General features: G+C 45.9%; 1 protein-coding gene and 1 long non-coding RNA gene across 40 annotated transcripts; one reads left to right on the top strand and one right to left on the bottom strand.

The window, feature by feature from the left end:
- Window positions 1-26,669, top strand: LOC118402712 (complement C1q tumor necrosis factor-related protein 1-like). Of its 36 annotated transcripts, XM_052477746.1 has the most exons (8): window positions 1-245; window positions 6,795-6,889; window positions 20,644-20,903; window positions 21,164-21,300; window positions 21,942-23,009; window positions 23,330-23,537; window positions 23,586-23,745; window positions 23,794-25,183. In XM_052477746.1, the coding sequence occupies exons 3-5, from the start codon at window positions 20,644-20,646 to the stop codon at window positions 22,490-22,492; spliced, it is 948 nt and encodes a 315-aa protein (XP_052333706.1). In that variant the 5' UTR covers window positions 1-245; window positions 6,795-6,889; the 3' UTR covers window positions 22,493-23,009; window positions 23,330-23,537; window positions 23,586-23,745; window positions 23,794-25,183. The 36 variants fall into 36 exon arrangements, with proteins under 36 accessions (XP_052333706.1, XP_052333705.1, XP_052333682.1 ...); XM_052477745.1 differs by lacking the exon at window positions 6,795-6,889; XM_052477722.1 differs by lacking the exons at window positions 1-245; window positions 6,795-6,889 and adding an exon at window positions 26,433-26,669 and having other exon boundaries at window positions 20,599-20,903; window positions 23,794-25,192.
- On the bottom strand, window positions 6,796-11,386 carry LOC127911376 (uncharacterized). 4 transcript variants are annotated; one of them, XR_008078151.1, is made up of 4 exons: window positions 10,209-11,386; window positions 10,022-10,144; window positions 9,762-9,844; window positions 6,796-9,704 (listed from the first exon to the last, which is right to left on the bottom strand). It is a non-coding gene; the product is annotated as an uncharacterized LOC127911376 (long non-coding RNA). The 4 variants fall into 4 exon arrangements; XR_008078150.1 differs by having other exon boundaries at window positions 9,762-9,879; window positions 10,062-10,144; XR_008078153.1 differs by having other exon boundaries at window positions 9,762-9,879; window positions 10,121-11,386.
- Window positions 26,670-27,555: the final 886 nt, after the last annotated feature.

The following is a 27,555-nucleotide window of genomic DNA, read 5'->3' as shown; positions in this document are numbered from 1 at the left end:
AGGCAGGCAGTAGTGTTCAGTGTTTGGGGGAGAGTTGGAGGTGGATGACTTTCACACACTGACTGGCTGCAGAGATCTGAGGAAGACCAACTGGGATAAAACCAGGATAAACTAAAGCTAACGGTGGGATAGACGTGGGCTAGACCAGGCTAAACCAGGCTAAACCAGGCTACAACCAAGTCAAAGAAACAAGCAGGATCTTATCCATATAGCTTGAGGGTTGTGGATCTATAACCACAGAAGAGGTGAGTGTTGTCATATTAACTAGAATGCTCATTTTGTTGCATTGAATCTGAACGTCAGGAATAAGGTGCAGATATATATTGCATTGTATTCATATTCACTCAGATCCAGTTTCCATTGTTTTTGCCAATTAAATGTGTTAACAAAGCCTGTCAAGACACAGCCACTTCTGTGGAGCCTTGACAAACCATTCCTAGATTTCATACTCATTTGAATAATACCTAGCATGCGTTGCAAGTGTTTTGTTTTCACATGTATGCTCTTATCTGGAGTGACTTACAGTCGGTGCATTCAACTACAGTACAACATATCACAGTCATATCAACAACAACAACAACAACAACAACAATCTGTGACCGTTACTCAGAACGCTACTGTAGTTAGTGATCTGTGAGGTTTATTGTGTATGTCAGAGTGTTTTGAAAATCGTTGCTGCCAGTTTTAAAGTGTTTGAAAAAGCTAACAGAAGTGGATTTCTCTGATTTAAGAGGTCAGAAAAGTATTATTGAAAGTTCCTGGAATTTTGCAACCCTGCTCTCGTGACGATGTAGACAGAGATGGAAACACTTGGCCTTGTCCCAAATACCTCCCAATTCCCTCTGTAGTAAACTACATTCGACCAGGGCCTGTAGGGAATAGGTTGTGATTTGGGACGGATCCCCTGTCTCTCTGTTAGACAGAGAACAATGGGGATGGTATGAAGACATTATGACATTATAGTGATATCATCAGTGAACAGAAGCAGTGTTTGAGAGGCATTGGAGTGTCCTGAGGAGGCAAAGCAGTGAAATGGGAAATGAGGGATAGGAATTCTTTGGGCATGCCATCACAAAGACTTCAGGGTGCTGCTAAACCTGCTGTTACTGCTCAACTTATGTGTTGACATGGGAGACAGAGAATGAGAGGGAGAGAGAGGGAGGAAGGGGGGGAGAGAGGAGAGAGAGAATGAGAGGGAGAGAGAGGGAGGAAGGGGGGGAGAGAGGAGAGAGAGAATGAGAGGGAGAGAGAGGGAGGAAGGGGGGGAGAGAGAAGGAGAGAGAGGGAGAGAGAGAATGAGAGGGAGAGAGAGGGAGAAAGGGGGGGAGAGAAGGAGAGAGGGAGGAAGAGAGAGAATGAGAGGGAGAGAGAGGGAGGAAGGGGGGGAGAGAGAAGGAGAGAGAGCCCAGGGAGAGAGAAGGAGAGAGGGAGGGAGAGAGAGAATGAGAGGGAGAGAGAGGGAGGAAGGGAGCGAGAGAAGGAGAGAGAGAATGGGAGAGAGAGGGAGGAAGGGAGGGTGAGAGAAGGAGAGAGGGAGGGAGGGAGAGAGAGCCCAGGGAGAGAGAGACCCTTAAATTGAAGGACGGACGGACGGGGGGGGCAGAGAAAGGGAGAGCAGGAGGGACAGAGAGAGAGAGTGTCAGAGAATATGTAGAACAAAGTCTAAATGTAATACTCCAACCTTACATAAGAATGTTCTTCTATAGAAGAAGAAAAGGCACTGCACTTGTTCAGTTCTTGTCTGCATATTGTACCAGGTGAGTACAGGTCTGTTTTTAGCCTTCACTACGTCATTAACATGTCTATGTCCCAAATAGTACCCTATTACCTATTTAGTGCACTACTTTTGGCCAGGACCACATAGGGCTCTGATCTAAACTAGTGCACTACAGTATATGTGGAATAGGGTTCGGATCTAAACTAGTGCACTATATGAGGAATAGGGCTCTGATCAAAACTAGTGCACTATGTAGGGAATAGGGCTCTGGTCTAAACTGGTGCACTATGTAGGGAATAGGGCTCTGATCTATACTAGTGCACTAGGGTGCCATTTGGGATGCATGTTAAGTGTTTTGTTTAATTGGTGATGCTCTGTCACGCAACAGGTGAAGATGCTCCTGGCATTTTATCATTAGTGTGTGTGTGTGTGTGTGTGTGTGTGTGTGTGTGTGTGTGTGTGTGTGTGTGTGTGTGTGTGTGTGTGTGTGTGTGTGTGTGTGTGTGTGTGTGTGCGTGTGCGTGCGTGTGTGTGTGTGTGTGTGTGTGTGTGTGTGTGTGTGTGCGTGTGTGTGTGTGCGTGCATGCGTGTGTGTGTCTGGTACTCTACGTAAATGTCGCTATTGAAGCTACTGCTCAACTAAAACAACGTCACAAATACAAGATGGGGAATATGCCTGGAGGTCGACTGGCTACGTCCCAAATGGAAACCCTATGTAGTGCTCAAGGGCTCTGGTCAAAATTCGTGCACCATGGAGGGAAATGGGACGTAGCCTCTACCCCTAACCACAGACCTAGGATCAGATTAATCTTTCATCGGGTCAGATTAACAGAGAGGAAACATATATGAGATTGTATCAATGGAGCGACGCAGAACTATTTCTCAGGGAAAAGGCATCAGGGGGGAACGGTTAGGTTGGGACCCAATATTTACCGCCCTCTCAGTGTGTGTGTGTGGGGGGGGATTTATAACGCAATTTATAAGAGATACATGAAGCTACTTGTCTGTATTATTGAACACTCAGTCAACAAACACACACACACACACACACACACACACACACACACACACACACACACACACACACACACACACACACACACACACACACACACACACACACACACACAGTTGTTGTTGACTTCTGTACCTTACGTCTCCTTTTGTCCTGGCAGCCAATATGCAGGAAGACAGACACACCCTCACACGCAATTATGAAGACATGTAGGTTAGGCAATTGTCACACATGTGCACAGAACACACACACACACACACACACACACACACACACACACACACACACACACACACACACACACACACACACACACACACACACTTAAAAGCTGAATAAGTATTCATTTGAATGGGAAAAAAGGACTACCACCCAGCCCTTGTAAACCAAGCCCACCAGACACACAATTCACACACACACACACACAAACCACACACACACGCACACACGCACACACACACACACACATCCACACACGCACGTACGTGCACACGCACACACACAGGCTTTTTTTTCTGACTTCAGACATTCCACCACAGACAAGATCCAGCACAATCTGCGCTGCATGAGTACAGTTAGTTCTCCTGGCGATGGGTCTGCTGTACAACTAGGTTTCTGTTTGTCTCGTCATCAGGAACGGCTCTTTCCATGACATAGACTGACCAGGTGAATCTACGTGGAAGCTACAATTCCTTAAATCCACTTCAATCAGTGTAGATGAAGTGTGAGGAGACGAAGAAGGATCTTGTTTTAAAGAACTGCAACACCGCTGGGTCTTTCATGCTCAACAGTTTCCCGTGTATCAAGGTCCACCACACAAAGGCAGCCAGACAAATTGGGGGGTGGGGGGGGGGGGTGCAACTCAATGTTAAGACATTTTCTGTGTTCATTTTTTATATCGACACCGGAGCACTGTTAAATTAAAACACTGCTTAGTGTAAAGCCTTATTCAAATATTTCCCAGAGTGCCTTGCTTTTCCAATGAATTGTAGATTTACCACCCTTGACTGTATTTGTGGGCAAATGGGGTGCATCTCAACATTAGGAAGGTGTTCCTAATGTTTTGTACATTTCACTGTTTGCCGAATTAAGGGTCCCAATAACTTGGGCTATGAAAGATTTATATGGAGTGGAGAGGTACACCAGAGCTCCAGTGTTCCCCCACAACACAACCCGTATCAAAGAGACTGCGGTGATAGCACTGGGACTTGCTCCAGTCTCTGAGGCTCTGGATGACACACACACACACACACACACACACACACACACACACACACACACACACACACACACACACACACACACACACACACACACACACACACACACACACACACACACACACACACACACACACACACACACACACAGAGGACTTTCCCCTGCTGGCCCCTGACAGAGTATCTGATGCAGGGTTCTCAGATGTTCTCCTTCAGAAGAGAACCACTGGGTGTGTGTTTACAGTGTGTGTGTGCGTGTGTGTGTGTACAGTGTGTGTGTGTGTACAGTGTGTATGTCCAGTATGTGTGTGTGTGGGCGTGCTGGTGTGTGTTTTACATTGCTTCCCGTGCACACACATACAAAGAGTTCCCTGGAGATATGGGAAGCAATAACACTGTGAAGGTCAGGACTGTGAAGGTCAGGACTGTGAAGGTCAGGACTGTGAAGGTCAGGACTGTGAAGGTCAGGACTGTGGTTGGTGATGGACCATTTCTTTCACCGTTCCCTAAACTCACCAGTCCGAGGACTGACGTAATACTGTAGAATATATAATACCGTAGTGTGTGTGTGTGTGTGTGTGTGTGTGTGTGTGTGTGTGTGTGTGTGTGTGTGTGTGTGTGTGTGTGTGTGTGTGTGTGTGTGTGTGTGTGTGTGTGTGTGTGTGTGTGTGTGTGTGTGTGTGTGTGCCACTGTAGTGTAAACATCTCTGGAGCGGATCTGGAGGGAAGAGAGGAGAGGGTTAGGAAGACATCAGGGATTGGGATTGTAAAACAAAGCATTTAAGAGTCGTCCTTTTGTTCAAAATCACGTCTTATGAGAAAACAGAACGTTCATTCTTTACTATTTGAACACTGGTTTAGTAAGTTATCTCCTTGAAATATCACAAATGTGCAAAAATAACTTAAAAAGGGGATACAAAGGGTGATAAAGTGCCCTCTGTTTGCTGTAAATAGTCACAGCCACTGTTTCAAATAAACTACAATGAGTAAAATGGATCAGAGTAAACAAAACAAACACTGAGATACCATCTCTAAAACAAACACTTAGATACCATCTATAAAACAAACACTTAGATACCATCTCTAAAACAAACACTTAGATACCATCTCTAAAACAAACACTTAGATACCATCTCTAAAACAAACACTTAGATACCATCTCTAAAACAAACACTTAGATACCATCTCTAAAACAAACACTTAGATACCATCTCTAAAACAAACACTTAGTTACCATCTCTAAAACAAACACTTAGATACCATCTCTGATAAAATATATCAGAGTATACAAAACAAACACTTAGATACCATCTCTAAAACAAACACTTAGATACCATCTCTAAAACAAACACTTAGATACCATCTCTAAAACAAACACTTAGATACCATCTCTAAAACAAACACTTAGATACCATCTCTAAAACAAACACTTAGATACCATCTCTAAAACAAACACTTAGATACCATCTCTAAAACAAACACTTAGATACCATCTCTAAAACAAACACTTAGTTACCATCTCTAAAACAAACACTTAGTTACCATCTCTAAAACAAACACTTAGATACCATCTCTAAAACAATCACTTAGTTACCATCTCTAAAACAAACACTTAGTTACCATCTCTAAAACAAACACTTAGATACCATCTCTAAAACAAACACTTAGTTACCATCTCTAAAACAAACACTTAGGAACATCTCTAAAACAAACACCTAGTTACCATCTCTAAAACAAACACTTAGTTACCATCTCTAAAACAAACACCTAGTTACCATCTCTAAAACAAACACTTAGATACCATCTCTAAAACAAACACTTAGATACCATCTCTAAAACAAACACTTAGATACCATCTCTAAAACATCAACTGGGAAAACCACTCGGAAAATAATTCCAGAATTCTTTAAGCCCATTTTACTGTTGTTGAATTGGGTACCATTTAGGATGGATCCTCTGTCTCCAATAGCTTCCCTGTTCCTCCTGTGTCTAGATTAGAGAGAGGAGAGAACCAATAACAGAGCAGAGGGTGAAGGGTAGACCTGGTCTGGCCTTTATTCTGTTCACTATATAATGCACTACTGTTGACCACCAGAGCCCTACGGGCCCTCGTCAAAAGTAGAGCACCATAAATGGAATAGGGTGCCATTTGGGAAGCATCAACTTGCATGAAGAATCAGTGTTAGAGGTCAGAGTTCATAAAGTGAACACATGAGATTAACCAGGGGATTAGAGATTCAGCTGTGGCCACAATGCCTTTCAACTTCTTCAGATGCACCTGACATCACGGTTATCATGCTCTCGGATGAGGAGACAAAGTCATGCACGCGCACACACACACACACACACACACACACACACACACACACACACACACACACACACACACACACACACACACACACACACACACACACACACACACACACACACACACACACGATATATTCATGTTTATTCATTCTTCAGATCCTTTATTGCTTGTCTCTTGCCATATTAGACTGTGTATAAACCTTCTCTGTGTCACGCCCTGACCTTAGTTCCTTTGTTATGTCTCTATTTTGGTTTGGGGCGTGAGTTGGGGTGGTCATTCTATGTTGTTTTTCCATGTTTTCTTTTCTGTGTTTGGCCTGGTATGGTTCCCAATCAGAGGCAGCTGTCTATCGTTATCTCTGATTGAGAAACAAACTTAGGGTAGTTGCTTTCTGTTTTTGTTTCTGCCCCAGACAGAACTGTTTCAGTTGTTCTCGTTGTTGTTTTGTTAATCAGTGTTCAGTTCCTTTATTAAAAGGATGAACACGTACCACGCTGCACTTTGGTCCTCACCTTCTTCCACCAACAGCCGTTACAGAACTACCCACCACCAACGGACCAAGCAGCGTGGTAAGGAGGAGCAGAGGGTTCGGGACTCCTGGACTTGGGAGGAGATATTAGACGGTAAGGGACCCTGGAGTCAGGCTGGGGAATATCGCCGCCCGAAAGCTGAACTGGAGGCGGCGAAAGCGTAGAGGCAGCGATATGAGGTAAGGCAGCGCAGCAGGCATGAGAGGGGCCACTACCAGGTGGCGTGGCGAGAATCTGTCTCCTCACCACGCGCTCTCACCACTGGTGTCCCCCAGGGCTCTGTTCTAGGCCCTCTCCTATTCTCGCTATACACCAAGTCACTTGGCTCTGTCATAACCTCACATGGTCTCTCCTATCATTGCTATGCAGACGACACACAATTAATCTTCTCCTTTCCCCCTTCTGATGACCAGGTGGCGAATCGCATCTCTGCATGTCTGGCAGACATATCAGTGTGGATGACGGATCACCACCTCAAGCTGAACCTCGGCAAGACGGAGCTGCTCTTCCTCCCGGGGAAGGACTGCCCGTTCCATGATCTCGCCATCACGGTTGACAACTCCATTGTGTCCTCCTCCCAGAGCGCTAAGAACCTTGGCGTGATCCTGGACAACACCCTGTCGTTCTCAACTAACATCAAGGCGGTGGCCCGTTCCTGTAGGTTCATGCTCTACAACATCCGCAGAGTACGACCCTGCCTCACACAGGAAGCGGCGCAGGTCCTAATCCAGGCACTTGTCATCTCCCGTCTGGATTACTGCAACTCGCTGTTGGCTGGGCTCCCTGCCTGTGCCATTAAACCCCTACAACTCATCCAGAACGCCGCAGCCCGTCTGGTGTTCAACCTTCCCAAGTTCTCTCACGTCACCCCGCTCCTCCGCTCTCTCCACTGGCTTCCAGTTGAAGCTCGCATCCGCTACAAGACCATGGTGCTTGCCTACGGAGCTGTGAGGGGAACGGCACCTCAGTACCTCCAGGCTCTGATCAAGCCCTGCACCCAAACAAGGGCACTGCGTTCATCCACCTCTGGCCTGCTCGCCTCCCTACCACTGAGGAAGTACAGTTCCCGCTCAGCCCAGTCAAAACTGTTCGCTGCTCTGGCCCCCCAATGGTGGAACAAACTCCCTCACGACGCCAGGACAGCGGAGTCAATCACCACCTTCCGGAGACACCTGAAACCCCACCTCTTTAAGGAATACCTAGGATAGGATAAAGTAATCCTTCTCACCCCCCCCCCCTTAAAAGATTTAGATGCACTATTGTAAAGTGGCTGTTCCACTGGATGTCATAAGGTGAATGCACCAATTTGTAAGTCGCTCTGGATAAGAGCGTCTGCTAAATGACTTAAATGAAAAAATGAAATGAGAGGCAGCCCCCAAAAATTGTTTTGGTGGGGGCAGATGGGGAGATTGGCGGAGTCAGGCGATAGACCTGAGCCAACTCCCCGTGCTTACCGGAAGCAGCGTAGTACTGGTCAGGCACCGTGTTATGCGGTGAAGAGCACGGTGTCGCAAGTGCGCGCGCATAGCCCGGAGCGCTATAGGCCAAGCCCCAGCAAGTGCCATGTGAGAGTAGGCATCCAGCCAGGGCGGATTGTGCCAGCCCAGTGCGTTTGGTCTCCGGTGCGCCGTTTCGGCCCAGGGTATCCTGTGCCGGCTCTGCGTACCGTGTCTCCGGGGCGCTGGGAGGGTGCTGTTCGTCCTATGCCTGCGCTCCGCCCGTGCCGGGCGAAAGTGGGTATTGAGCCTAATGGAGAGGTGCGAGTGGTAAGCACCAGATCTCCAGTGCTCCCCCACAGCCTGGTTTTACCTGTGCCTGCACTCTGGAGGGGCTGGGCAAGAGTGGGCATTCAGCCTGGAAGAGTGGTGCCAAGGCTGTACACCAGAGCTCCAGTGTTCCCCCACAGCCCGGTTTATCCGGTGCCTCCTCTATGCACCAGGCCTCCTGTAGGTCTCCCCAGCCTGGTGTGCCCTGTGGCAGCCCCATGCACCAGGCTGTCTCTGCGTCTTCTCCTTCCAGAGTCTCCCGGGGTGGGCATTCTATGTTGTTTTTCCATGGTTTCTTTTCTGTGTTTGGCCTGGTATGGTTCCCAATCAGAGGCAGCTGTCTATCGTTGTCTCTGATTGAGAACCAAACTTAGGTAACCTTTTCCCACCTGGTGTCTGTGGGTAGTTGTTTCCTGTTTTGTGTTGTGTCACCTTTCAGGACTGTTTCGATTTTCGTTGTTTCACTTTGTTATTTTGTGCACTATGTAGGGAATAGGGCTCTGATCTAAACTAGTGCACTATGTAGGGAATAGGGTGCCATGTGGGACGTACTGTAGTGTTTGTTTGATTTACCACCACATTGGTTCACAGATATGCAAGACAGCACAGGCTTTTGCTCAATGGTCAAGTCTGGGTGCTGTTTTATGTGGTCTCAGCCTGATGACCTAGAGGCTGGAGAGGGAGTCTACCTGACATGGACAATGTTTTATCTGGTCTCAGCCTGATGACCTAGAGGCTGGAGAGGGAGTCTACCTGACAGGAACACTATCTGGTCTCAGCCTGATGACCTAGAGGCTGGAGAGGGAGTCTACCTGACAGGAACACTATCTGGTCTCAGCCTGATGACCTAGAGGCTGGAGAGGGAGTCTACCTGACAGGAACACTATCTGGTCTCAGCCTGATGACCTAGAGGCTGGAGAGGGAGTCTACCTGACAGGAACACTATCTGGTCTCAGCCTGATGACCTAGAGGCTGGAGAGGGAGTCTACCTGACAGGAACACTATCTGGTCTCAGCCTGATGACCTAGAGGCTGGAGAGGGAGTCTACCTGACAGGAACACTATCTGGTCTCAGCCTGATGACCTAGAGGCTGGAGAGGGAGTCTACCTGACAGGAACACTATCTGGTCTCAGCCTGATGACCTAGAGGCTAGAGGGAGTCTACCTGACAGGAACACTATCTGGTCTCAGCCTGATGACCTAGAGGCTGGAGAGGGAGTCTACCTGACAGGAACACTATCTGGTCTCAGCCTGATGACCTAGAGGCTGGAGAGGGAGTCTACCTGACAGGAACACTATCTGGTCTCAGCCTGATGACCTAGAGGCTGGAGAGGGAGTCTACTTGACAGGAACACTATCTGGTCTCAGCCTGATGACCTAGAGGCTGGAGAGGGAGTCTACCTGACAGGAACACTATCTGGTCTCAGCCTGATGACCTAGAGGCTAGAGAGGGAGTCTACCTGACAGGAACACAGTTTTATCTGGTCTCAGCCTGATGACCTAGAGGCTAGAGAGGGAGTCTACCTGACAGGAACACTATCTGGTCTCAGCCTGATGACCTAGAGGCTAGAGAGGGAGTCTACCTGACAGGAACACAGTTTTATCTGGTCTCAGCCTGATGACCTAGAGGCTAGAGAGGGAGTCTACCTGACAGGAACACTATCTGGTCTAAGCCTGATGATTGTACTTCAACAGCACAGCTCTGCTCCAAAGTAGCCACTCGCTTTAAACGCCGATCTGCATCACAGGAAACAAAAAAGCAAAACAGGTTAATAACTGCTGTGATGCTAGTAATTACCTTGATACGGAGAGAGGAGAGTTAATGGTGATTATAGACTTTAGGGTGATACGATCTCCTAATTGGAGAAGAAAAACAATCAAGCCCTACCAGTGCACTGAAAGGTAATGATCTACCCTTTCTTTCAATAGATTAATAAGTACTTTGATTATACCCAGAGGAGATTCATAATTGCAGCAGACAGAAAGACACAAATACTGATAGAGACCAAAAAATGAAATACAACGCCAGGAGCCATAAAACATATGACCTGTATTTTCAGAACATCAGCCTAGCATCACATGGTTCATATAGGTCTTTGGGCCAGTGCTGCACATTCCTCCTGGTCCTTATGTGAAAACAACATCTCATACACCGTCAGTCAGCTGACTCTCTCTCTCATACCATAGTCCTGTTCTGAGAGTAACATTTTTTTATTTTACCTTTATTTAACTAGGCAAGTCAGTTAAGAACAAATTCTTATTTTCAATGATGGCCTAGGAACAGTGGGTTAACTGCCTGTTCTGCCCCTGAACAACAGATTTGTACCTTGTCAGCTCGGGGATTTGAACTTGCAACCTTCCGGTTACTAGTCCAATGTTCTAACCACGACGCTGCCACCCCAAACATAACATTCCTCTCACACTTCTTCAGGGAGAGAGAGCAGTGACCCTTAACTTGACCTTTGATCTTCAAAACATATCTGATCGTCAGGGCGGTTCAAGGGAGTAATGTTATAAATAGCTTAAAGACGTGCAAAGACCATCAAATTCTCCAGCATAATTTATCTTGAGATAGTCAAATCAACTCAAATCAACGTTTATTTGTCACATGCGCCGGATACAACAGGTGAAATGCTTACTTACAGGCCCTAACCAACAGTGCATTTTCTAAGTAAAAAAAAATGGTATTAGGTTGACAATAGATAAGTAAAAATAAATAAAAAAAACAACAGTAAAAATACAGTGAAAAATGAATAGCAGCAAGGCTATATACAGTAGAGAGGCTATATACAGTAGAGAGGCTATATACAGTAGAGAGGCTATATACAGTACATTTACATTACATTTAAGTCATTTAGCAGACGCTCTTATCCAGAGCGACTTACAAATTGGTGCATACACCTTATGACAACCAGTGGAACAGCCACTTGCATCTAAATCTTGTTGGGGGTGAGAAGGGGGGTGAGAAGGATTACTTACCCTTACTTACCCTATCCTAGGTATTCCTTGAAGAGGTGGGGTTTCAGGTGTCTCCGGAAGGTGGTGATTGACTCCGCTGTCCTGGCGTCGTGAGGGAGTTTGTTCCACCATTGGGGGCCAGAGCAGCGAACAGTTTTGACTGGGCTGAGCGGGAACTGTACTTCCTCAGTGGTAGGGAGGCGAGCAGGCCAGAGGTGGATGAACGCAGTGTCCTTGTTTGGGTGTAGGGCCTGATCAGAGCCTGGAGGTACTGAGGTGCCGTTCCCTCACAGCTCCGTAGGCGAGCACCATGGTCTTGTAGCGGATGCGAGCTTCAACTGGAAGCCAGTGGAGAGAGCGGAGGAGCGGGGTGACGTGAGAGAACTTGGGAAGGTTGAACACCAGACGGGCTGCGGCGTTCTGGATGAGTTGTAGGGGTTTAATGGCACAGGCAGGGAGCCCAGCCAACAGCGAGTTGCAGTAATCAAGACGGGAGATGACAAGTGCCTGGATTAGGACCTGCGCCGCTTCCTGTGTGAGGCAGGGTCGTACTCTGCGGATGTTGTAGAGCATGAACCTACAGGAACGGGACACCGCCTTGATGTTAGTTGAGAACGCCAGGGTGTTGTCCAGGATCACGCCAAGGTTCTTAGCGCTCTGGGAGGAGGACACAATGGAGTTGTCAACCGTGATGGCGAGATCATGGAACGGGCAGTCCTTCCCCGGGAGGAAGAGGAGCTCCGTCTTGCTGAGGTTCAGCTTGAGGTGGTGATCCGTCATCCACACTGATATGTCTGCCAGACATGCAGAGATGCGATTCGCCACCTGGTCATCAGAAGGGGGAAAGGAGAAGATTAATTGTGTGTCGTCTGCATAGCAATGATAGGAGAGACCATGTGAGGTTATGACAGAGCCAAGTGACTTGGTGTATAGCGAGAATAAGAGAGGGCCTAGAACAGAGCCCTGGGGGACACCAGTGGTGAGAGCGCGTGGTGAGGAGACAGATTCTCGCCACGCCACCTGGTAGGAGCGACCTGTCAGGTAGGACGCAATCCAAGCGTGGGCCGCGCCGGAGATGCCCAACTCGGAGAGGGTGGAGAGGAGGATCTGATGGTTCACAGTATCGAAGGCAGCCGATAGGTCTAGAAGGATGAGAGCAGAGGAGAGAGAGTTAGCTTTAGCAGTGCGGAGCGCTCCGTGATACAGAGAAGAGCAGTCTCAGTTGAATGACTAGTCTTGAAACCTGACTGATTTGGATCAAGAAGGTCATTCTGAGAGAGATAGCGGTAGAGCTGGCCAAGGACGGCACGCTCAAGAGTTTTGGAGAGAAAAGAGAGAAGGGATACTGGTCTGTAGTTGTTGACATCGGAGGGATCGAGTGTAGGTTTTTTCAGAAGGGGTGCAACTCTCGCTCTCTCTTGAAGACGGGAGGACGTAGCCAGCGGTCAGGGATGAGTTGATGAGCGAGGTGAGGTAAGGGAGAAGGTCTCCGGAAATGGTCTGGAGAAGAGAGGAGGGGATAGGGTCAAGCGGGCAGGTTGTTACGGCCGGCCGTCACAAGACGCGAGATTTCATCTGGAGAGAGAGGGGAGAAAGAGGTCAGAGCATAGGGTAGGGCAGTGTGGGCAGAACCAGCAGTGTCGTTTGACTTAGCAAACGAGGATCGGATGTCATCGACCTTCTTTTCAAAATGGTTGACGAAGTCATCTGCAGAGAGGGAGGAGGGAGGGGGGAGGATTCAGGAGGGAGGAGAAGGTGGCAAAGAGCTTCCTAGGGTTAGAGGCAGATGCTTGGAATTTAGAGTGGTAGAAAGTGGCTTTAGCAGCAGAGACAGAGGAGGAAAATGTAGAGAGGAGGGAGTGAAAGGATGCCAGGTCCGCAGGGAGGCGAGTTTTCCTCCATTTCCGCTCGGCTGCCCGGAGCCCTGTTCTGTGAGCTCGCAATGAGTCGTCGAGCCACGGAGCGGGAGGGGAGGACCGAGCCGGCCTGGAGGATAGGGGACATAGGGAGTCAAAGGATGCAGTAAGGGAGGAGAGGAGGGTTGAGGAGGCAGAATCAGGAGATAGGTTGGAGAAAGTTTGAGCAGAGGGAAGAGAAGATAGGATGGAAGAGGAGAGAGTAGCGGGGGAGAGAGAGCGAAGGTTGGGACGGCGCGATACCATCCGAGTAGGGGCAGTGTGGGAAGTGTTGGATGAGAGCGAGAGGGAAAAGGATACAAGGTAGTGGTCGGAGACTTGGAGGGGAGTTGCAATGAGGTTAGTGGAAGAACAGCATCTAGTAAAGATGAGGTCAAGCGTATTGCCTGCCTTGTGAGTAGGGGGGAAGGTGAGAGGGTGAGGTCAAAAGAGGAGAGGAGTGGAAAGAAGGAGGCAGAGAGGAATGAGTCAAAGGTAGACGTGGGGAGGTTAAAGTCGCCCAGAACTGTGAGAGGTGAGCCGTCCTCAGGAAAGGAGCTTATCAAGGCATCAAGCTCATTGATGAACTCTCCGAGGGAACCTGGAGGGCGATAAATGATAAGGATGTTAAGCTTGAAAGGGCTGGTAACTGTGACAGCATGGAATTCAAAGGAGGCAATAGACAGATGGGTAAGGGGAGAAAGAGAGAAAGACCACTTGGGAGAGATGAGGATCCCGGTGCCACCACCCCGCTGACCAGAAGCTCTCGGGGTGTGCGAGAACACGTGGGCGGACGAGGAGAGAGCAGTAGGAGTAGCAGTGTTATCTGTGGTGATCCATGTTTCCGTCAGTGCCAAGAAGTCAAGGGACTGGAGGGAGGCATAGGCTGAGATGAACTCTGCCTTGTTGGCCGCAGATTGGCAGTTCCAGAGGCTACCAGAGACCTGGAACTCCACGTGGGTCGTACGCGCTGGGACCACCAGGTTAGGGTGGTCGCGGCCACGCGGTGTGGAGCGTTTGTATGGTCTGTGCAGAGAGGAGAGAACAGGGATAGACAGACACATAGTTGACAGGCTACAGAAAAGGCTACGCTAATGCAAGGAAATTGAATGACAAGCGGACTACACGTCTCGAATGTTCAGAAAGTTAAGCTTACGTAGCAAGAATCTATTGACTAAAATGATTAAAATGATACAGTACTGCTAAAGTAGGCTAGCTGGCAGTAGCTGCGTTGTTGACACTACACTAATCAAGTCGTTCCGTTGAGTGTAATAATTTCTACAGTGCTGCTGTTCGGGGCTAGCTGGCTAGCTAGCAGTGTTGTTTACGTTACGTTGAGTTAAAAGAACGACAATAGCTGGCTAGCTAACCTAGGAAATCGGTCTAGACTACACAATTATCTTTGAAACAAAGACGGCTATGTAGCTAGCTATGTAGCTAGCTACGATCAAACAAATCAAACCGTTGTACTGTAATGAAATGAAAAATGTGATACTCCCTGACCGGTGATTGAATTCGAATCAGTAAACGTGTGGTGACGTTGGCTAGCTGTTAGCTGTTAGCTGTTGGCTAGCTAGCAGAGTCTCCTACGTTAAGGACGACAAATAGCTGGCTAGCGAACCTCAGTGAATTAAGATAATCACTCCAAGGCTACACACACTAAACTACACAATTATCTTGAAACAAAGACAGCTATGTAGCTAGCTAACACTGAACTAATCAAGTCGTACAGTTGAGTGAATAGCACTACAGTGATGCTAATCTGTGTGCGTTAGCTAGCGTTGCTAGCTCCTGGGCGAATAGCAGTGAAGGCTACGTTAGGGCGACGAAATACGAAATACGATAATTAATGCAATTATCTCTGATACAAGGACGGCTATGTAGCTAGCTAAGAAGAATGGCTAAGATTATGTAGCTAGCTAACAGTAAACTAATCAAGTCGTACAGTTGAGTGAATAGCACTACAGTGATGCTAATCTGTGTGCGTTAGCTAGCGTTTGCTAGCTCCTGGGCGAATAGCAGTGAAGGCTACGTTAGGGCGACGAAATACGATAATTATGCAATTATCTCTGATACAAGGACGGCTATGTAGCTAGCTAAGAAGAATTGCTAAGATTAGACAAATCAACCGTTGTACTATAATGAAATGTAATGAAAAAGTTATACAACCTGCAGAGCGAAGTGCGAATGCGACCGCTCGCTCCAACCGGAACCGGAAGAAAAAGTCAGAGGCTATATGCAGTAGTGAGGCTGTATACAGTAGTGAGGCTGTATACAGTAGAGAGGCTATATACAGTAGTGAGGCTGTATACAGTAGTGAGGCTATATACAGTAGTGAGGCTGTATACAGTAGAGAGGCTATATACAGTAGAGAGGCTATATACAGGCACCGGTTAGTCGGGCTGATTGAGGTAGTACTACATGAGGTATGGTTAAAGTGACTATGCATGTATGATAAACAGAGAGTATCAGCAGCGTAAAATAGGGGTTTGGTGGGGCACACAATGCAAATAGTCCGGGTAGCCATTTGATTACCTGTTCAGAAGTCTTATGGCTTGGGGGTAAAAACTGTTGAGAAGCCTTTTTGTCCTAGACTTGGCACTCCGGTACCGCTTGCCATGTGGTAGTAGAGAGAACAGTCTATGACTGGGGTGGCTGGGGTCTTTGACAATTTTTAGGGCCTTCCTCTGATACCGCCTGGTGTAGAGGTCCTGGATGGTGGGAAGCTTGTCGGAGGCCGAGCAGTAGCTGTACCAGGCATTGATGCAACCAGTCAGGATGCTCTCGATGTTGCAGCTGTAGAACCTTTTGAGGATCTGAGGACCCATGCCAAATCTTTTCAGTCTCCTGAGGGGGAATAGGTTTTGTCGTGCCCTCTTCACGACTGTCTAGGTGTGTTTGGACCATTCTAGTTTGTTGGTGATGTGGACACCAAGGAACTGGAAGCTCTCAACCTGCTCCACTACAGCCCCGTCAATGAGGATGGGGGCGTGCTTGGTCCTCCTTTTCCTGTATTCCACAATCATCTCCTTAGTCTTGGTTACATTGAGGGATAGGCTGTTATTCTGGCACCACCCGGCCAGGTCTCTGACCTCCTCCTTATAGGCTGTCTTGTAGTTGTTGGTGATATGGCCTACCACTTTTGTGTCAGCTGCAAACTTAATGATGGTGTTGGAGTCGTGCCTGGCCACACAGTCGTGGGTGAACAGGGAGCACAGGAGGGGGCTGAGCACGCACCCCTGAGAGGCTCCAGTGTTGAGGATTAGTGTGGCAGATGTGTTGCTACCTACCCTCACCACCTGGGGGCGGCCCTTCAGGAAGTCTAGGATCCAGTTGCAGAGGGATCCTTAGCTTATTGATGAGCTTTGAGGGTACTATGGTGTTGAATGCTGAGCTGTAGTCAATTAATAGCATTCTCACGTAGGTGTTCCTTTTGTCCAGATGTGAAAGGGCAGTGTGGAGTGCAATAGAGATTGCGTCATCTGTGGATCTGTTTGGGCGGTATGGAAATTGGAGTGGGTCTAGGGTTTCTGGGATATTGGTGTTGATGTGAGCCATTACCAGCCTTTCAAAGCATTTCATGGCTACAGATGTGAGTGCTACTGGGCGATAGTGATTTAGGCAGGTTACCTTGGCATTGTTGGGCACAGGGACTAGGGTGGTCTGCTTGAAACATGTTGGTATTGCAGACTCAATCAGGGACAGGTTGAAAATGTCAGTGAAGACACCTGCCAGTTGGTCAGCACATGCCCGGAGCACATGTCCTGGTAATCCGCATGGCCCCGCGGCCTTGTGAATATTGACCTGTTTAAAGGTCTTACTCACATTGGCTATGGAGAGCGTAATCATACAGTCATCCGGAACAGCTGATGCTCTCATGCATGCCTCAGTGTTGCTTGTCTCGAAGCGAGCATAGAATGGATTTAGCTTGTCTGGTAGGCTTGTGTCACTGGGCAGCTCGCGGCTGTGCTTCCCTATGTAGTCTGTAATCGTTTGCAAGCCCTGCCACATAAGACAAGCGGCGGAGCCGGTGTTGTATAAATCAATCTTAGCCCTGTATTGGCGCTTTGTCTGGTTGATGGATCGTCGGAGGGCATAGCAGGATTTCTTATGAGCTCCCGGGTTAGAGTTCTGCACCTTGAAAGCGGCAGCTCTACCCTTTAGTTTAGTGCGAATGTTGCCTGTAATCCATGGCCACTGGTTGGGGTATGTACGTACAGTCACTGTGGGGACGACGTCCTCGATGCACTTATTGATAAAGGCAGTGACTGATGTGGTGTACTCCTCAATGCAATCTGAAGAATCCCGGAACATGTTCTAGTCTTTTATAGCAAAACAGTCCTGTAGTTTAGTATCTGCTTCATCTAACCACTTTTGTATAGACCGAGTCACTGGTGCTTCCTGCTTTAATGTTTGCTTGTAAGCAGGAATCAGGAGGATAGAATTGTGGTCAGATTTATATAATAATAATAATATAATAATAATAGATTTACCAAATGGATGGCGAGGGAGAGCTTTGTACACGTCTCTGTGTGTGGAGTACAGGTGATCTAGAATTGTTTTCCGTCTGGTTGCGCATTTAACATGTTGATAGAGATTTGGTAGAACTGATTTAAGTTTCCCTGTATTAAAGTCTCCGGCCACTAGGAGCGCCGCCTCTGGGTGGTTTTCTGTTTGCTTATTTCCTTATACAGCTGACTGAGTGCGATCTTAGTGCCAGCATCCGTCTGTGGTGGTAAATAAACAGCCACGAAAAGTATAGCTGAAATCTCTCTTGGCAAATAGTGTGGTCTACAGTTTATCATAAGATACTCTACTTCGTATATCGTATATCCTGCTAGCTGAATATCCATGTCATCATTCAGCCACGATTCTATGAAACATAAGATGTTACAGTTTTTGATGTCCCGTTGATAGGATATTTGTGATCATACCTCGTCTAATTTATTGTCCAATGATTGCACGTTGGCGAGTAATATTGACGGTATCGGCAGCTTTCCCACCCCGCTCTGTGTCCTTTGTACCTGCGTCCCTCTTGTGAATAACGGGGATGTCAGCCTTGTCTTGGCTGTTAGCAGTATATCCCGTGCGTCCTGCTTGTTGAATAAAAAATCTTTGTCTAATCTGAGGTGAGTAATCGCTGTCCTGATATCCAGAAGCTCTTTGTCTAATCCGAGGTGAGTGATCGCTGTCCTGATATCCAGAAGCTCTTTGTCTAATCCGAGGTGAGTGATCGCTGTCCTGATATCCAGAAGCTCTTTGTCTAATCCGAGGTGAGTGATCGCTGTCCTGATATCCAGAAGCTCTTTGTCTAATCCGTGGTGAGTGATCGCTGTCCTGATATCCAGAAGCTCTTTTTTTGCCGTAAGATACAGTGGCAGAAACATTATGTACAAAATAAGTTACAAATAAAGTGAAAAGAAAACACATAATAGCACAATTGGTTAGGCGGCGGTAAAACTGCTGCCATTTCCTCCGCCGCTATCTGGGTGTTAGTCTAATGTGTGAAATGAGTTAGTCTAATGTGTGAAATGAGTTCGTCTAATGTGTGAAATGAGTTAGTCTAATGTGTGAAATGAGTTAGTCTAATGTGTGAAATGAGTTCGTCTAATGTGTGAAATGAGTTTGTCTAATGTGTGAAATGAGTTTGTCTAATGTGTGAAATGAGTTCGTCTAATGTGTGAAATGAGTTCGTCTAATGTGTGAAATGAGTTAGTCTAATGTGTGAAATGAGTTCGTCTAATGTGTGAAATGAGTTTGTCTAATGTGTGAAATTAGTTAGTCTAATGTGTGAAATGAGTTCGTCTAATGTGTGAAATGAGTTCGTCTAATGTGTGAAATTAGTTTGTCTAACGTGTGAAATGAGTTTGTCTAATGTGCGAAATGAGTTCGTCTAATGTGTGAAATGAGTTAGTCTAATGTGTGAAATGAGTTAGTCTAATGTGTGAAATGAGTTAGTCTAATGTGTGAAATGAGTTCGTCTAATGTGTGAAATTAGTTTGTCTAATGTGTGAAATGAGTTTGTCTAATGTGTGAAATGAGTTTGTCTAATGTGCGAAATGAGTTCGTCTAATGTGTGAAATGAGTTAGTCTAATGTGTGAAATGAGTTAGTCTAATGTGTGAAATGAGTTAGTCTGATGTGTGAAATTAATTAGTCTAATGTGTGAAATTAGTTAGTCTAATGTGTGAAATGAGTTAGTCTAATGTGTGAAATGAGTTAGTCTAATGTGTGAAATGAGTTAGTCTAATGTGTGAAATGAGTTAGTCTAATATGTGAAATTAGTTAGTCTAATGTGTGAAATTAGTTCGTCTAATGTGTGAAATGAGTTCGTCTAATGTGTGAAATGAGTTCGTCTAATGTGTGAAATGAGTTCGTCTAACGTGTGAAATGAGTTAGTCTAATGTGTGAAATGAGTTAGTCTGATGTGTGAAATTAATTAGTCTAATGTGTGAAATTAGTTAGTCTAATGTGTGAAATTAGTTAGTCTAATGTGTGAAATGAGTTAGTCTAATGTGTGAAATGAGTTAGTCTAATGTGTGAAAGGAATTAGTTAAAGTGTTGTTTTTTACACTGATTAACAGTTTTACTCAGAGTCTGTCTCCATCTCAAATGGCACCCTATTCCCTACATAGTGCACTACTTTTGTCCGGAGCCCTGGTGAAACATATACTGTAGGTAGTAGGGTGACATTTGAGACGCACTCTCTGATGTTGTCATAACGAGGTGTCATCACCATCCTAGACATTTGGTTTATCCCACAAATACATTACAGCAGCAGGGCAAACCACTCTGTCTCCAGAGACACTGGGTCCTTCCCCAACTTGGCCCGTTATGTAGTAACCACTCTCCTAGAGAAAGAGAACCATTCATAGTAAATCTAGAGTCCCAAAAACAACCATTATTAACAACATCTACGGGTGAATCTCAATTGTATTTTCATTGATTCCTCGCATCCTCTCTTCTCACTAGTTACCACAGCCACAAAGTCAAAATTGGCCATATTGTAAAAATCATGAAAGCTAAAAGTTAGAGTTAGGCATAAGGTTAGCAGTGTGGTTAGGGTAGGTTTAAAATCCGATTTTGAGGAAGAGTAGTTTTAGAAATAGGTGGGGTTTAGCCATAATTACTTTGTGGCTGTGGTAACTAGTGATGACCATTCCTCACCCTATGAGCTCAATCACTTCCTGATCATGACCGATGTCACTTCCTGTTTCCTATTTCCTGAAGATGAAAGTGGGTGGTGGGCCTCCACCCCCTTCCCTGTGTGCGTGGGTGGTGCTGCTTATTTTGGTGGAGTCAGGTGAACCCTACCGGACCCCATACGACCAGGAACAAGGCCAGAACAGAGACAGGGACAGAGAGAGTACAGACTCCAGGACTGACACCAGGGACTACCACAGAGATGCCAGGCCAGACACCAGGACAGACACCAGGGACTACCACAGAGATGCCAGGCCAGACACCTGGGACTACCACAGAGATGCCAGGTATTACTGCTATACAACATACTACCTAATAATACCTCTCCAAGTGGCACCCTATTCCCTATGTATATGTAGTGCAGTTCTCTTGACCAGGGTCCCTATAAAGAGCACTTCTCTTGACCAGGGTCCCTATATAGTACACTTCTCTTGACCAGGGTCCCTATATGGTGCGCTACTTTTGGCCCTGGTCAAGAGTGATGCACTAAATAGGGAGTTGGGGTGCCATTTGGGGTTGTGTCCGTTGACATTGTTTTCTCTGCTAGCGAGGTGAGGGGTAAAGAGTGTCAGCGGTGCTGTGACCCCGGAGAGGAGGTCCGTACTCAGTCTGCCAACCCCCAGTACCCACAACACTACCCACAGTACCAGGCGGTGCCACAGATCAACATAACCATCCTGAAAGGTAGGTGGTGCCACAGATACATAGCAAACGGGTCTGCAGTTAGCGTTTGATCGACGTCTTGAATACTTGACCTATTTTTGACATATTTGGCTGAAAATGCTCAATGCTTTAGGAAGTTTAATTTCCCCATCTCTATGAAATACTAGTCACTTTTCAAACCAGCATATTGTGATTTACAAGTCTTATGTGGCCCATAAGTGATGATTTTCAAACCACAATTTGGAGGATCACTATATGTCATAACTGGTCATAAAGAGTATATTTCTCATTCAACTACTAAAGCAGTTATTTGGTGAAGACTTAAGCAATGAGAAGTATTGAATGCAACAATCATATCTCTGTCACTGACAAACACAATCATGGGTGAGTATCGCTCACATTAATTTGAAAAGCATGCTGGGAAATATGCAGTTTTAAAACAACACCCCCTCCAAAAGAATGTAACAGGCTTTGGGCCAAAACTAGTTTTGAAACCAGTGGGTTAGGAGAGGGGATAACAGCTGTGGGTATTTGCATCTGCCACATTGTATGTGGCAAAATCCTAATCGTCAGTTACTTGAGTACAGATATGCGGTGGAAACCATAGTGACCAGCCACTGACCTGAGGTCATTTCAATCATTTCTACTTTGTCCTTCTCTAGGTGAGAAGGGGGGCAGCGGCCAGCGAGGGCCCTACGGTAAATCTGGCAAGTCCGGCCAGTCCGGCCCTCGTGGGCCCAATGGCATCAAGGGCACCAAGGGGAGCATAGGGACCCCGGGGGACCCCTGCAAGGTCCAGTATGCTGCCTTCTCCGTGGGCCGCAAGAAGGCCATCCACTCCAACGACTACTACCAGACCTTAGTGTTCGACACTGAGCTCGTCAACCTCTACGGACACTTCAACATGTTCACCGGCAAGTTCTACTGCTACGTGCCAGGAATCTACTACTTCAGCCTGAACGTGCACACGTGGAACCAGAAGGAGACGTATGTGCACGTGATGCATAATGAGAGGGAGGTGGTGATCCTGTACGCCCAGTCTAGTGACCGGAGTATCATGCAGAGCCAGAGCTTGATGCTAGAGCTGGAGAGAGAGGACCAGGTGTGGGTCCGGCTGTTCAAAGGAGAGAGGGAGAACGCCATCTTCAGCGATGACTTTGATACCTACATCACCTTCAATGGACACCTTATCAAGCCCAAGAGCGAGGGGTAGGGGGAAGGGGTCGGTTGGGGCTGTGTCCCAAATGGCACCCTATTAGCTGTATAGTCCACTACATAGGGAACGGGATCCCACTTGGGACGCATTCTAAGGGGGTTGTGGGCTTGTATGATGGACCAGTGTGCCGCGAGAAGGAGACCAAAATCTGAAGAAGATTGGTTCCCAGTTCATAGAAGAATATCTTAACTTTCTTTTTGTGTCTTTTTATGTGTGTTATTATTGTATTTTAATCCAGATACCAAGAGAGACATTGACTTACTTTGAGAAGTAAACCAAGCCACTTGTTAATTTGACAAAAACATGTTGCACACACAGCCTGATGAAGATTGATGATCGGTTGGAGGTTTTGTCAGGAAATCAATTCAAGATGGCCACTGTTCAAGATGGCCACTGTTCAAGATGGCCACTGTTCAAGATGGCCACTGTTCAAGATGGCCACAATTCAAGATGGCCACTGTTCAAGATGGCCACAATTCAAGATGGCCACTGTTCAAGATGGCCACTGTTCAAGGTGGCCACAATTCAAGATGGCCACTGTTCAAGATGGCCACAATTCAAGATGGCCACTGTTCAAGATGGCCACTGTTCAAGATGGCCACAATTCAAGATGGCCACAATTCAAGATGGCCACTGTTCAAGATGGCCACTGTTCAAGATGGCCACAATTCAAGATGGCCACTGTTCAAGATGGCCACAATTCAAGATGGCCACTGTTCAAGATGGCCACTGTTCAAGATGGCCACAATTCAAGATGGCCACTGTTCAAGATGGCCACTGTTCAAGATGGCCACTGTTCAAGATGGCCACAATTCAAGATGGCCACTGTTCAAGATGGCCACTGTTCAAGATGGCCACAATTCAAGATGGCCACTGTTCAAGATGGCCACTGTTCAAGATGGCCACTGTTCAAGATGGCCACAATTCAAGATGGCCACTGTTCAAGATGGCCACTGTTCAAGATGGCCACAATTCAAGATGGCCACTGTTCAAGATGGCCACAATTCAAGATGGCCACAATTCAAGATGGCCACTGTTCAAGGTGGCCACTGTTCAAGGTGGCCACTGTTCAAGGTGGCCACTGTTCAAGATGGCCACTGTTCAAGATGGCCACTGTTCAAGATGGCCACTGTTCAAGATGGCCACTGTTCAAGATGGCCACTGTTCAAGATGGCCACAATTCAAGATGGCCACTGTTCAAGATGGCCACAATTCAAGATGGCCACAATTCAAGATGGCCACTGTTCAAGGTGGCCACTGTTCAAGGTGGCCACTGTTCAAGGTGGCCACTGTTCAAGATGGCCACTGTTCAAGATGGCCACTGTTCAAGATGGCCACTGTTCAAGATGGCCACTGTTCAAGATGGCCACTGTTCAAGATGGCCACTGTTCAAGATGGCCACTGTTCAAGGTGGCCACTGTTCAAGATGGCCACAACAACCCATAGCACCCGGGAAGTAGTGGTGCTGCAGCACCCCCGGATAAATAAAACAATATAATATAAATAAAATTAAATAAAAAATTGAATGATGAGCACTCTAGGCCATTATTTATGCTGAGAGGAGAAAAATACTTGTCAACAGAGCGGAGAAAAATTATCCTCAGGGTAGGGACGTCCCAAGGAGCCCACTAACCATGTTCTAAGTGCCTTGATTGCGTGAAGCATCATCTTGCAGCCATACCATTCTTACAGCACTGCTTTCAATTTTGGCCAGTAAATCAAAAAAATGCCACATTGACTCCCTGCAACACTTAGGCTGCATCCCAAACGGCACCACATTCCCTATTTAGACACATAAGGTTCTGGTAAAAAAAAAATGGTGCACTAAATACGGAATACCGGTATGGTGCTATTTGGGACGCAGACCCTTTATGAACCACGTATGTTGTGTGATGCAAAGTATTATGATTCATATCAACTTTGCACCCAGATAAACTGTATGTGTTAAGAGCACTCCTCTGTCACGGTCCTCGTAAACAGGAGACCAAGGCACAGCTTGATTGGAATACAGTCTTCTTTTATTAAAACAAAGAACACTTAAACAAACTAACTTGACACTATAAACTAGTGCTGACATGCAACTACACATAAACAATAACCCACAAAATACCCAAAGACTATGGCTACATGAATATGGTCCCCAATCAGAGACAATGATAAACAGCTGCCTCTGATTGGGGACCAATCTAGGCAACCATAGACATATAAACAGCTAGATATACAAAAACCCATGATATACAAAAAACCCTAGACATACAAAAACCCCTAGACAATACATAAACTACACATACCTCCCTCGTCACACACTGGCCTAACCACAATAATAAAGAAAACAAAGATAACTAAGGTCAGGGCGTGACATCACAGCTTTCAGATGTAGAGACAGATCATATTTGTTTGAGTTAGACATAGATGAGACATATTACACTGTAAACACATCCATTTAAATGTCAATATATCTTTATTGTCAATTTTAACTCAATAGATCTTTATTGTCCCCAGTGTAAAACAGTTGTATACATAGATATCATAAAACATACATACAATGACAATGACCTAGACTAGATGAAGTAACAGGACCTGGACTAGATAAAGCAACAGGACCTGGACTAGATAGAGTAACAGGACCTGGACTAGATAAAGTAACAGGACCTGGACTAGATAAAGTAACAGGACATGGACTAGATAAAGCAACAGGTGCTTAAATGGACTTCATATGAACTAGACAAAGCAACAGGACCTGGACTAGATAGAGCAACAGGACCTGGACTAGATGAAGTAACAGGACCTGGACTAGATAGAGTAACAGGACCTAGACTAGATAAAGTAACAGGACCTAGACTAGATAGAGTAACAGGACCTGGACTAGATAGAGCAACAGAACCCAGACAAGATAAAGTAACAGGACCTGGACTAGATGGAGTAACAGGACCTAGACTAGATAAAGTAACAGGACCTGGACTAGATAGAGTAACAGGACCTAGACTAGATAGAGTAACAGGACCTAGACTAGATAAAGTAACAGGACCTAGACTAGATAGAGTAACAGGACCTGGACTAGATGAAGTAACAGGACCTAGACTAGATGAAGTAACAGGACCTGGACTAGATAAAGCAACAGGACCTGGACTAGATAGAGTAACAGGACCTAGACTAGATAAAGTAACAGGACCTGGACTAGATAGAGTAACAGGACCTGGACTAGATAGAGTAACAGGACCTGGACTAGATAAAGTAACAGGACCTGGACTAGATAAAGCAACAGGACCTGGACTAGATAAAGTAACAGGACCTGGACTAGATAAAGTAACAGGACCTGGACTAGATAAAGTAACAGGACCTGGACTAGATAAAGTAACAGGACCTGGACTAGATAAAGTAACAGGACCTGGACTAGATAAAGTAACAGGACCTGGACTAGATAAAGTAACAGGACCTGGACTAGATAAAGTAACAGGACCTGGACTAGATAAAGTAACAGGACCTGGACTAGATAGAGTAACAGGACCTGGACTAGATGAAGTAACAGGACCTGGACTAGATAAAGTAACAGGACCTGGACTAGATAGAGTAACAGGACCTGGACTAGATGAAGTAACAGGACCTGGAATAGATAAAGCAACAGGACCTGGACTAGATAAAGCAACAGAACCCAGACTAGATAAAGTAACAGGACCTGGACTAGATAAAGTAACAGGACCTGGACTAGATAAAGTAACAGGACCTGGACTAGATAAAGTAACAGGACCTGGACTAGATAAAGTAACAGAACCTGGACTAGATAAAGTAACAGGATCTGGACTAGATAAAGTAACAGGACCTGGACTAGATAAAGTAACAGGACCTAGACTAGATAAAGTAACAGGACCTGGACTAGATAAAGTAACAGGACCTGGACTAGATAAAGTAACAGGACCTGGACTAGATAGAGCAACAGGAACTAGACTAGATAAAGTAACAGGACCTGGACTAGATAAAGCAACAGGACCTGGACTAGATAAAGTAACAGGACCTGGACTAGATAAAGTAACAGGACCTGGACTAGATAAAGTAACAGGACCTGGACTAGATAGAGCAACAGGACCTAGACTAGATAAAGTAACAGGACCTGGACTAGATAAAGCAACAGGACCTGGACTAGATAAAGCAACAGGACCTAGACTAGATAAAGTAACAGGACCTGGACTAGATGAAGTAACAGGACCTGGACTAGATAAAGTAACAGGACCTGGACTAGATAAAGAAACAGGGGCTTAAATGGACTTCATATGAACTAGACAAAGCAACAGGACCTGGACTAGATAAAGCAACAGGACCTGGACTAGATACAGTAACAGAACCCAGACTAGATAAAGCAACAGGTGCTTAAATGGACTTCATATGAACTAGACAAAGCAACAGGACCTGGACTAGATAAAGCAACAGGACCTGGACTAGATAAAGTAACAGAACCCAGACAAGATAAAGCAACAGGTGCTTAAATGGACTTCATATGAACTAGACAAAGCATGGCATATCTGTACATTCACTCACATAGTTGCATTCTGGTTGTTTGGTGACTGTGAACATTCAAACCATGTAAGAAAACTGTATCTGTAGGTTTAGGTTTGCATCCCAAATATCACCCTATTCCTTGGACAGTGCACTACTTCTGACCAGAGCTCTATGGGTCGTGGTAAAAAGTAGTGCATGACATAGGGAATAGGGTGTCATTTAGGGCGCAGGCACTATTCTTTCATTGTGAATGTAACCTACCATGTATAATACAACAATAGGACCAGCTGTACTGAACATGAGCTGCAAAATCCAACACATACAGTAATTACACATGGAGCTTTCACTTTTTAAATGATGTTGTTTGGATAAAAGAAACAATCCATACAGTATATATTGTATTGTATTTTGCAAAGTGTTTGAAGTATAATGATATGCTTTTTATTATTGTTAAATATTATAATGTCAAGTGTAACATCAGTGGTGAAAAAAATATATGCCAAAATCATATCAAGTTTGACAAAAAATAAATATATATATTTTTGTTGGTACCACAATGCAGTATT

The sequence above is a fragment of the Oncorhynchus keta genome, chromosome 24 (genome assembly GCF_023373465.1).
Source record: "Oncorhynchus keta strain PuntledgeMale-10-30-2019 chromosome 24, Oket_V2, whole genome shotgun sequence".
Lineage (NCBI taxonomy): Eukaryota > Metazoa > Chordata > Actinopteri > Salmoniformes > Salmonidae > Oncorhynchus > Oncorhynchus keta.
Note: the sequence above shows the minus strand (reverse complement) of the source record. Positions and strands in the feature narration are given on the sequence as shown.